Source organism: Myxocyprinus asiaticus, chromosome 21 (genome assembly GCF_019703515.2).
Source record: "Myxocyprinus asiaticus isolate MX2 ecotype Aquarium Trade chromosome 21, UBuf_Myxa_2, whole genome shotgun sequence".
NCBI lineage: Eukaryota > Metazoa > Chordata > Actinopteri > Cypriniformes > Catostomidae > Myxocyprinus > Myxocyprinus asiaticus.
The window spans coordinates 5,897,172-5,909,683 of NC_059364.1; the positions used below are offsets into that span (position 1 = coordinate 5,897,172).

The 12,512-nt window shown below is 36.3% G+C and overlaps 2 protein-coding genes across 2 annotated transcripts; one reads left to right on the top strand and one right to left on the bottom strand.

The window, feature by feature from the left end:
• Positions 1-523: 523 nt before the first annotated feature.
• On the bottom strand, positions 524-3,474 carry LOC127412000 (microsomal glutathione S-transferase 3-like). The gene is made up of 4 exons (XM_051648007.1): positions 3,211-3,474; positions 2,762-2,884; positions 2,255-2,327; positions 524-880 (listed from the first exon to the last, which is right to left on the bottom strand). The coding sequence occupies exons 1-4, from the start codon at positions 3,334-3,336 to the stop codon at positions 780-782; spliced, it is 423 nt and encodes a 140-aa protein (XP_051503967.1). The 5' UTR covers positions 3,337-3,474; the 3' UTR covers positions 524-779.
• Positions 3,475-4,055: 581 nt separating this feature from the next.
• On the top strand, positions 4,056-11,353 carry rsrp1 (arginine/serine-rich protein 1). The gene is made up of 5 exons (XM_051647974.1): positions 4,056-4,253; positions 5,352-5,957; positions 8,761-8,936; positions 10,782-10,862; positions 10,978-11,353. Exons 2-5 carry the CDS (start codon positions 5,360-5,362, stop codon positions 11,116-11,118), a joined length of 996 nt encoding a protein of 331 aa, XP_051503934.1. The 5' UTR covers positions 4,056-4,253; positions 5,352-5,359; the 3' UTR covers positions 11,119-11,353.
• The last annotated feature ends 1,159 nt before the right edge of the window (positions 11,354-12,512 follow it).

Consider the following 12,512-nt stretch of genomic DNA (forward strand, 5'->3'; position numbering starts at 1 on the left):
GGTCACATCACTATTACTCATATTTTGGGATACCTCAAATCGTGCAGCTTATTGAGAAGAGGTGTGCTTTATCTGTTAAGTAACCCAACAGGTTTCACCATGCACCAAAAAAAAAAAAAAAAAAAAAACTTACATTGAAGGAGAGACCCTTGATTATTAGAAATATGGACCATAATAATTGAGACTAGCAACCACACAGCACCATACTTAAAACCACTCTGGATACCAAACAACTTCATAACACTCCAGCAAACATACACTATACCCTAGCATAATGGCATTGGTCTAGGCTGTCACTAATTTAACCCCATGGTTGTCCTAAAGGCCTGTCATATGCTGCTTTAAAAACATAATCTATGTGCTGAGAATCATATGAATAATTTCATTCACAAGTCCAAGACCTGTGAATTTTGTAATCCCCTTTGAAGGAATCTCAGAAATTCCAAACACAACATGTTCCACAGTTATAGTTAATGTGTATGAAACATGCAGAATCATCACCCATTCTCAGTTTAAGGCAAACTTTCAAGCAAACAATGTTCATTTTATTATTAATATGTCTGAATTTATTTATATTTCAAAACGGTCCAAGAAATACAGCACAGAATATGTATATGAAAGTCTACAAACAGCAAATTAAAAATGTGATTCCATATTCAACAATATGTCAAATTACACAACAGAACAAATGTAATTAAAAAAAGAGAGTAAAAATGTTTTAATGAAAAGGAAAGTTTAAAGGCTGCATTATGTGTCAGGTTTCCTCATTTGTGTTTTCCTTAAAGGACTCCAAGCAGCTTGAGAGCCACGGAGATGGAGAGCAGAATGACTCCAAACAGTCCGATGTATCCATACGCACCCTGCATCCTCTTTTTAGGATCTGAAAGAGAGAAACGCAACACTGTTGATTAGGCCTCAAGCTTACACATATGCTTGGAAAGAACAACATGAACATCGATCTTGCTCAACTGAGGGGCTGTACGATAGTCTCAATTTAAAGGGATAGTTCACCCAAAAATGAAAATTCTCTCATTTACTCACCCTCATACCATCCAAGATGTGTATGACTTACTTTCTTATTCAGAACCAAAACAAAGATTTAGAAGAATATTTTAAACATGTAGGTCCATACGATGCAAGTGAATGGTGACCAAAACTCTGAAGCTCCAAAAAGCACTTAAAGGCAGCATACAAGTAATCCATGACTCCAGTGGTTAAATCCATGTCTTCAGAAGTGATATGATAGGTGTGGGTGAGAAACAAATCAATATTTAAGTCCTTTTTTACTATAAATCTCCACTTTCACTTCCACATTCTTCTTTTGTTTATGGTGATTCATATTCTTCGAGCATTTTGCCACCTACTGGGCAGGGAGGAGAATTTATAGTAAAAAAATGACTTAAATATTGATCTGTTTCTTACCCACACCTATCATATTGTTTCTGAAGATACAGATTTAACTACTGGAGTTGTATGTAATACTTTTATGCTGCCTTTATGTGCTTTTTCAACATTAAAATTTCTTGCCACCATTCACTTGCATTGTATGGACCTTCAGAGCTGAGAAATTCTTCTACAAATCTTTGTTTGTGTTTAGCAGAAGAAAGAAATTCATACACATCTGGGATGGAGTGAGTAAATGATGAGAGAATTTTCATTTTTTGGGTGAACTATTTATTTAACACATATAATGTTTTAATAACAGCATGCCTCTTTTGTTCACAAACAACAATTCTCATTCAGTGCCACTCAGAGTCCGATTAGGACTCGAAGCACTGACTCGTTCAGTCTTTAATTCGGTAAAATGCTCCTTCACAACCTGCCTTTGAAGGCAAGAAAAAGCCACAAAAGCACTCACATGCAAAGGACTTAGAGTCAGTGCGTGAAAGTAAATGAGAACGATTAATTCACTCAAAGGATTCATTCGAAAACAGTCATTCAGACAGAAACACCACTAGTTAACACACTTCAAACCACCCAACTGGCCATAATTCTAGAAACTCTCTCTAAAAAAATTCAGGTGTCAGTCTTTGATAGATTGGAGAGCGTGTAGTTCTGTCAGCACCATGCGGGATGCCATTAAACATCATAAAAGCGTGCATGCAAATGTGTGACTCATGTTTCAGTATGCAAATAAGTGACCATTTGAAGAACACTTTACATATTTTCAGCCCCTTGTTTAAAGGGTAGGCAAGATTTCATAAACAGGTTACTTTGATTCATTTGAGCATTGATATGTCCATTTAAAACTTACCACCAGTGGAGTAACCCCAGGCATAAGAGAGTCTACTTGTCACCCAGATAACCCCTAACACAGAGGCAGCAATCTGACATGGGAGATAAAATTGATATGATAAACAAAGGTGATATGAGTGAGAGGGTGTGTGTGAGAGAGTGAAAGAAAGCACATGTAAATGGAAAAAGGGAAGATATCTGGTGCATGTTAGCACAGCTATAATGCTACTTTGGGACATTTGTTTTTGTGACAAATCCTGTGATATTCAGCCGGTGCTTTTATCCCAAGCAACTTACAGTACACTTATTACAGGGACAATTCTCCTTGATCAAGGGCACAATGAAGATTTGTTAGAACCATTAACTTTTCAGTTACCACAGCCCAGATCTTGAATAGTTAACCTAAAAATTAAAATGTGATACATGCTTCCAACACATTTCAAAATAAAAACAAGTTCTGGATATCACTAAATGTGCTGGAACAGGGTGCAAATTAAAGTAATGTATTTTGCACAGGTATACTCACAGGATACTCTAATGCAGCAATGGTCTGGAAGACCAGCCATTGTGGATACACCTCCAGTGTGTTCTGATGGGCTCTCTGGATACAGTTGAACACTGGCTCCTTATCACTGTACATGGTGGGATACTATACAAAAAAATCAGTGCAGAAAAAGAATTAAACCATAAAGAATCTGTCATAAAATAAGCTTTGGTTAAAAGATTTTGGTTTTCATTGTCAAAATAAAATAGAACGTTATGGACTACCATTTTGCCTAATATCTAATTTTGTGTCCTACGGAAGAAAAGAAAACATTATGCACAACACGAGGGTGAGTAAATGCGTGCAAATGTGCAAGTATGCATTTCCGTGTGCAATATATACACTATACTGTACAATGCACAATAATGCGCAATATACACAAGAGAAAAAACGGTGATCTACTATTCATTGCATAAGAAACTTTACTGTACCATTACGTTATACTTCTTCCTTGCACCACCAACTTTCATCGCGAGATACGACAATATGCCAAAACTGTACAGATATGTAAAGATCGCATAGCCAAAGTTGGCCGGGAGCACGTCCTCAATCGCCATTTTTCAAATGTAATTGACAGGATCAGCTCTTTATCCCAGTAGGTGACCTTCTTCGTTTATTTGGAGGGGGAAAAAAATGCACAATCATGCAGCCTGTGCACCGTGCCTTTATTGGTGTTAAAGGGGAGTTCGCCTGAAGAACAATATGTAAACTCGCGATAAAACACGATCTCTCGAGAGCCAGTTTGTGTTGTGTCAAGCGTCAAGCTTCAAAATGATTAAATAAACACTGGTGGCTAAAGGCACCATTATACATTTGGGTTTTAGGAAGTGAACACTTAATCTACACTGAAATAGATCGCCAATTTGTAAAACAATCTATTAAATGTCTTGAAGAAGTATTGGAGAAGGCGCGCATGCGCAGTCTCTGTGGAATATATCAAAGTACACGAAATGTATTTGGTTACAGTTCCGGACGAGCCACTTGCACACTTCACAGTTATAATAATTAACTTCATATTATATTATTATTATTATTATTATTATTATTAAATAGCAAAATTAAGTAAACAGAATTAATAAGCATTGCCACTTCCTAATGTTCAATCATTTAAATCTTATCATATAAATCGTTGATCCCTGTTTTTATAAAATATTTATAAAAATACTGAAACGTGTTTTAGATTTAGTTCTGCCAAATTTGCTTTTCGACCGTTGAAGAACTTTCTAGATGCTTTGATGACGTCAGCGAGTTTCGGTGGACGTGACGTTAGAAAACCGTCTCTGCGGACGAGCCACTTGCCACTTCACACTGAACCACTCGCGTGATATTGACGTTTGCTTCAGGTCGCAACTGACTAGCCGAACAAGCCTTTTTATTTCTAGAAATAATCGCTACACATAAAAACTTTTTGAGCAAATAAACACCCCTTTCGACGGGATTGTTGACGGACGTTTGTTTGAAAGCATTTTTGACGGTAAGTCTCTTGTTTATGACCAATATTGTTATTAAAATGCAATTTAGACGAAGCGTTTTATTGTTAACTTGTATTCTCAGTCGCTGCTGCATTCGTCTTAAAGTAACACTTCATAGTTTTATTTAAACGACACATTTTTTAAGATTAGATATTTGACTTTATGGATTGTGAAATGTTGTATCTTTTACTGTGATATTAGGATAACAATGGGTAGTTTTTAGGACAGTCACTTTAGTACAGAATGTTCCAGAATTGTTGTGTAATTTGATTGACAGGAGGGGGCGGAGTCTGTTACACAACAGCAGTTGACCTATTTTCGGTTCCAGCACATTCTCCCCTCAAAAGCATTCATTACAGCCCACTTTATTATTGTTGTCGGTGTGTATAAGAAGTATTTGGTTTAAATTATTATTTGAGACTCAACGGGCATTGATTAATAACGGAATGCCTTTTAAAAAAATTATTACTTAATTTTTATTTTCTGAGGATGAATTGGTCAGAATCCTTTCACTCTTATGGTTAATTTTTTATTTATTTATTTATTTTTTAAACATCGCATGTATTTTTTATCGCATGGGATAAGTATTTATGCAAAATTAGGCATTAATTGATAAATAGCTGATTTTTTTTTTTTTGACTGAATTTATTGTCAGAGATAGATGACGACAGACAGATAGATAGATGACGAAAGACAGACATTACGTAAGACAGATAGATGACAAAAGACAGATATATAGATAGGTGACGACAGACAGGTGACGACAGACAGATAGATAGATGACGACAGGCAGATGACGACAGACAGATAGATAGATGACGACAGACAGACAGATAGACAGATAGATAAATGACGACAGACAGACAGATGACGACCGATAGATAGATGACAACAGATAGATAGATAAATGACAACAGACATAGCCAGATAGATGACAACAGACAGACAGATAGATAAATGACAACAGACAGACAGACAGATGATGACAGACAGATAGATATATGATGAATGATAGATAAATGACAACAGACAGATGATGACAGACATATAGACATTTGCTGCATTAATTAATCTTTGTATGATGATGTGTGTTTGTATAGGTTTAATCATGAAGACAGAGGCCAGCCCTAGGCGTCTTGGTGAGGGCGTGAAGGTCATCTTTGACCAGGAAGCTCCATCCAGTCGTGGCTCCGCTCGCTCCCGCAGCAGCAGCAGCAGCACCAGTGACAGCTCATATTCAAGCAGCAGAGTAAGCCGCTCGTCCCGTGGGTCATCACGACACCGACGCAGATCCCGCTCCTCCTCGTCCTCTGACAGTAGCTCTTCCTCTCGCTCTCGTTCCCGCTCTCACCCACGCTGCCACAGGGCCTCAGGCCACTCGCGCTGTCACCACAGACACCATTCTCCTCCACGCCATTACCGTGCTCGCTCCCGCTCTTTTAGCCCATCCCCTGAGCGTTCCTCCCGCTACAGACGCTACCATCGTCGCTCTCGCAGTCGCTCTCCATCTCCCTACAGGTACTCCAGACGCTACAGGCGTTCTCCATCCCGATCCCGCTCTCGCACCCGCTCTCCCATGTACTGGAGGGGCAGCAGGTTTGTGGGGAGGTACCGATGCCGCTTTTCTACATCACCCAGAAACTCCAGACCTCACAGAAGTCGGTCCCGAAGCCGTGAACGTGGTGCAATCCGCCTCAGTCAAGAGGGTAAGGTGAACTTTAATTAAAGCTATTTTGTAAGTAGCTTTAATAAAAGTAATTTAAGAAAATCACCTGAAAATTAAAATTTGTCATTATTTACCCTTTATATCATTCCAAACCATATTTTGATCATTTTTTTTCATGAAACACCAAAGGAGAATTTTAAAGAATCTCTATCCACTTCTTTTCCCTACAAAGATAGTTCATAGGGACTACAACTGAAGGGACCAGAAAACTCTATTAAAGTAGTCTGTACAACTTGTGATATCGAATATGCGGTCTGGAAAATCAAATTTGTGAGCTCTTGTGGTCCAGGTCATATTTAACCCCATATCATTCAATCAATTTATATTTATTTTCTTATTTTTTCATTTTTTCATTTTCTTTATGAATATAAATGTCAAAGTAAATTAAGCCTAAATTGAGGACCTTTAAGATTTTTTGCATTGTTATTTTCAGAACATTTTTGCACATTTAGCCCTCCAGTTCTCATTACCATAACGTGTCTGGATGTTTTATTTGTACTATTCCCCCCCCTTTTTTTTTTTTTTTTGTAATGATGATTTTCATTACTGAAACCAACTTTTTTTTTTACTGCATTACTATGTTTCTAAATTAAAATCTGTGAATTTGAAAATGAAAGGCAGAACCAGGTAAGTTTGCTATGATACCAACATTTTGGCTTTGGTACGAGCCCTGTCACCTTGATATCGATACTAAATTGATACTTCAACAAATGAATAGCCTCAGATTACTGAAGAAATCACACAGAAAAGAACTTGTTTAACAGAACTGCATAAAGTCTTGTAGTTGCAAATTCTACATTTTTCTGGATTCCATGCAGCTGTTTATTTATCTGTGTGTGAAGTATGACAGAGAGCAGAGCTGCACCTCTCATTCATTCTGAAGCATGCAGCACATGTAGACAGCATGTTATTTAATTAAATGACGTCCTTCTGCTGTTTAATGATTACACTTGTCCATATCAAGATTTAAATTGAGATTTCATCTCAAATGTCGCATTCTGTAAAATGTTCCTAATAGCACCACACTGTAGTATGGTACAGAAATAAGCAACAAGATGATATTGCACAGTTTAAATGTTTTGGTATCACGCTATATCGAAAGTACCTGTATATCGCGCAACCCTAGAACCAAAGGAGTGCTACTATGATAGGTAAATATCTCTGTTAAAATTATTAATTTTTTTATGTTGAGGTAATGAGAATATCATAATGACCTTTTTTTTTAATGCATTGCGGTAATGAGAATTTGAGGGTAAAATGTGCGTAACTGTCAGATGTCACAATGTAAAAAAAATATCTTGATTGCCCTAAAAATAAGTTTAATTTTCTATATGCAAAATATTATTTCATATTTGTTTCTTTTTGAGTAAAATAAGACCAGGACATTTTCTTGACTGTTTGGTGAGAATCAACTATTTTTGGCCTTTTTGGAGTTTGACAACGAGGACAAAAGTAGTGATCGACTGGTATGGGTTTTTTAACGGCCGATGCCGATAGTCCGATACAATGCCGATATATCACACAATTTAATATAGTAAATAACAGAAACAGAAAATTGCTATTAAAAAAAAAATGAATAAACTATTTTGCACTATATTTACTCAATTTCACACAAAACTTTAACTTGGTAAAAAATAATTAAAAAAAATATTGTATTTTAAATGGTAGATGGCAGTTTCTTCTGATTTCTGTGTAGTCATCAAATTTTAATAATTATTTTGCCCATGAAGAAATTAATATATTAGTTCATACAATTGTACAGTTTATAGTGAATATGACATTTACTTTCAGCACACACGAAGCGCTTTTACTTTGAAGTTGCACATATGCACTTGTGCAGATCCAGTGCGAGCAGCAATCTCCTGACAGTTTAAATGGCCTGGATCGCCTGCTTGGATTGTCACAGAAACTTCAAATCCTGATCCTGAAGTTTTTGATTCTGGCTGATAGAATATGCTCTTCAGAAGAAGATATTATATGAGTGCTCGATGGGAAGAAAATGCTGGATTTTCGTGATGTCCATGAATTACATCTGTTTAAACGAGATGTCTACATATTTGCAGACGGTATATAATAGAAGTTACGTTTTTATTGATATCTGCCTTCTATCATTAGACGAGGCAATTAAAAGTGACAGGGAACTGTTGAGGAGAAGCTGCTAGAATACGTGCTTTAGAGGTAAATAAATGAATGCTCCACAGGACGCTGGATCTGCTCAAGTTGTGAGGTTGGTTTATTATATCAGTTTAAACGAGATATGTGCATATACCATCTGCAAATATGATATAATTTTGATATTTGCCTTTTTATCATTAGACAAGACAGTTAAAAGTTACAGGGAACTGTTGAGGAGAGAAAGGGAGAATGAAACAGGCGAGCACTTTAACATTATGAACTCAAACCCCGGCTCATTTATGTGGACCATTTAAATGAGACTGTGTCTATTATTGTAGTAACAACAAAACAAACCATGACTGGTCGTTTACATGTCTCGGTCACTTCACATGCATGCAGCTGATTTTAAGCGCCCTCAATAAACATTGTCCAAATGGAAAAATTTATCGGCCAATACCGATAATTAAAAAATTCTGAATATCGGCCGATTTATCGCCTCGGTGATATATCGGTCGACCACTAGACAAAAGCTGTGTAAAGATTCTTCAGAAATTCTCCTTTCGTGTCTATGGGTAAAAATAACAGCTTTAAGATTTGAAATTATGTTTTGGTGAGTAAATAATGACAACATTTTTAATTTTAGCTGCATCTTGAAATCTTCTCCACAGAAAAGAAGTATCTATTGAACATTGCCAAAGCTAATGCCACCAGGATTCTGGGAGTGCAGAACATAGAGTTGCCAGCTAGCTTGAAGGAGCTGGATGAGGAAGAGAAGAGGAGGTCTTCATCTGTTAAAGAAGAAAGGGTGAGGACTGACCCAGTACCACAGAAGACACCAGCACAGGTGAATTTCACACAAAACACAACTAAAGACGTTTTATGAAAATACTCTCGCCCATCATTATTCAACTTTTTCAGAATAATTGGCATATTTATTAAACGTAGCTTGAATGGAGTAATCTCCTGCTTATGTGAAATTCTCATCTATTCTTTTAAGTGGGAATTTGTTTGGATTTATCTTTTGTTTTGGTACGTTTACTTATAAAAATGTGATTGCGCGATGTACTTCCCCAACCTGGGTCACCATGTAATCTGTCTCCTCAGACATGAATGATTTTGCCTGATGGATTTAATGGAATGATGAACAGCTCATGTCCGGATTAGGTAACAGTACACTCTAAAGAGTATGTACTACTGTGTGTGTGTGTGTGTGTGTGTGTGTGTGTGTGTGTGTGTGTGTGTGTGTGTGTGAGTGAGAGTGTGAGAGAGTGCACATGGCTATTAATCCTCTCACCGTGTTTAGGAGCGACATTTAGCTTCATTTGTTTTGTATTTTTTGTATCGTTTCTGTTCCTGTAGAGCTGAACTCCTCCACCCTTTGGACAAAGAGGGAGAGGGGGGGAGGTCACATGACTTGAATGACACCAACTATAAGTCTTAAATGCACAACTGCAAAGGTTAAGTAAATGCGTATGATATCACCTGTAGCCTTGTGTCGAAAAACAGATCAAACGCACCAACTGCATATAAGGGCAATTCTTCAATTTAGGGCAGTGGTTCTCAAACAGGGGGCCTCAACAAACTTCCAAGGGGGCCTGTAGATGATTTAAAATTATTTAAATTAATTATAATTAACAAATAAATATAAATATAGAACTTGAGAAATGCAACCAAAAAAAAAAAAAAACAGTACAAAATGAAGGTGTACAACATGTAAACCTACACAATTTTTCTTACATAAATTCAGTGACCTTTGACAACAGTTTTTGTTGAACAGATCTTAAAACCTCTGGAATCAGAAAATTAATAGTAATTCATTTTATCCATTGACATTTCCTAGTTTCTATTAATTACATTTGAAAACAAGAAGCTTTGTCATTACAGCAGAATGCCAGAGGAAATGCTGTATTGTTGAGAACCATTGATTTCGGAAACATTTCTGTTCCCTAGGGTGACTTGAAGAATTTTATTTAATTGTCCCTTTGATTACTTTTTCCTAATTGAAGTATCTCAAAATATCACTAGTTTGACTTAACTTCCCCCTCTGTAGTAAACTAATGTGAATGTATTAAAATCAAAGAAATCCTACTTTGCATTAAAAAATCCAGCATAAATGTTTTCATACAGACAAAACTTTAAATAATATTTAGTAAAAAGTGCCCTTAATTGAAGAATTTCACCTCACATATAGCTGGCCTTTTCAGAAACTTCTACACAGCAGGACATACTGTACAGCTACTCAAATTACAGGGAATTAAGTATGTTTGATGGTTGAACTGAGTTGCGTTGTCATTTACCAGAATCCAGTGTGTTGAAGACCAGAGAGAAACTCGCTCTACTCATGACGGATGGGGGTTTGGACAAATATACTGTATACTGTCTCATCATTCTCTTTAGCCAAGTGTTTTTTTTGTGTGTGTGTGTTTATAGACTTTCATTTTTACTTTTAAAAGCATACTTTTTGGATTACAGCAAATGTAAATAAATGATTAGTTTTGATGTAGTGCCAGACTCATTAGAAGGGCAGCACTGTCCTTACAAAGTTCCTTAAATTGGCCTCCTTTTGCATGACTGGGGCCCAAGCTGAGGGCACCTTTAATTAGAATTGAAAATCATGATATTCTGTTGTGAGCTTTAAAGCCAAAGGACAGTGTCGTTAAAATCATTTTCCCTTTTTCTCTGTCTCTAGGTAAATGTTGTTACCAATGATGATGAGGCTGGAACTTCTGTGACATCACCAAAGAGGAAGCCAATTTCCTTTAGCGTCACTGTAAGTTCATGAAACCTAAGTCAAATAAGGAAGGAAGTAAACACCGTTTACACCATGTGCATTCACGGTGCATTCTATGTGTGCTTAAGTATATTATACCTTTTTGTATTCACAGAATGCTGTTGCCAGACCTTCAAACAGCCCAACATTCCATGAGAGTAAGGTAACCTCAAGAGCCGACAGCGTAGCGGACAGAAAACCATATGGACACTGGGTCTCCATCAGCAAATCCTCTCCAAAAAATAACAAACACTGAGATTCACTGTAACTGGTGTAAAATGACTGTAAATAATGTAAATAGTTTGTGCTTACATTGGTGGGTGGGGGGGATAGGGAGCAACTGATTTCATCGTAAATGTTTTCTTTCAGATATAAAGTGGGTTATGTTGGAAGAAGGCAAGAGGATGTCAAACAGGTGGGACATAATCTGTACATTTTGTTGTTCTTGTGCTGTCTAGTGTGATATTTCTAAATAAAGAGCATTGAAAACATTCACGTGTAACACTTGATTGCTTGTCCTTCAGAAATTTCCCAATTTGGCAGCAATACAGTCCTCAAGCAAATATGAAGTCACATCAACTTCTTGGGGACACTTGTACTTCCTGTTTATCTGCAATCGAAAAAATAATTTTAAAGATTTTTGCATTTCAATTTCATAAAATTCCATCAAATTGAATGGAGTAATCTTTTAACAAAATAAATGTAAAATACTTAATACTTTGATTTAATTTTGTCAACTAAATTACAGAATTTGGTGCAATTTTGTTATAAAATTAAATATTTAAAATAGGCTAAAATATTTTTTGTGTATTAGACTAATGCCATGCATACACAGAATTTCTAGAATTGCTCACTAGCATTTGCCACAAAGTAATGCCTAGAGAATGATCTTTCTTTTCAAACAATAAATTCCAACCTCTTGTATTTGTGCCTACCATTGGTCATGAAATTACATTCTTCATAGGTCCTATTTCACCCCTAAAGTCATATTTTGATATAAACAAAATGAAGCTGAAAATGTAATAACTAAAACTTCAACATGGGATTCATCCATGGTTTGGTCTCTCAATTATTTAATGAAAATGCATTAACATTAACTTAAGTTAGAATGTAAATCACTAATGATTATTTTAATTGCTTTGAAATGTAATGCATCAAATGTAAATGCACATAAATGGTACTGTGTGCAAATTATTGGCTAGGCTAGTGCAACGATTAAAGTGCAACTGTCATTTTAATTCCATTCACTTAGGTAAAATGTATGCTGATATTTTCAAATGTTACCCAATTAACTGTTTTTCTTCTAATCTTTTCAACAATGTGATGTGGGAGCTACAAGAAAATAAAATTAAACCATAGGGTCTTCTGTAGTCTGAACTCGGGTGGCGCTGTTGCACTGTGTATATTTATTGTTGATCATGAGGATGGCATACATAAAAACATCACAAGCTTTTGTTCCAAGGGGCATATTTTGCGGAGGTTATAACAAATAACATTTCATAAATGCTTAATGAAAAAAAGGAGAACACCAACTCCAAAGAAAATGATCAGCAGACAAAGTTGTATCCCTGTAAGTGTTGTTCTATTTAGCCTCATAGAGAAATTTGCTCACTGACAATGACAATTAACAAGAAGTTTCTTCTACATTGA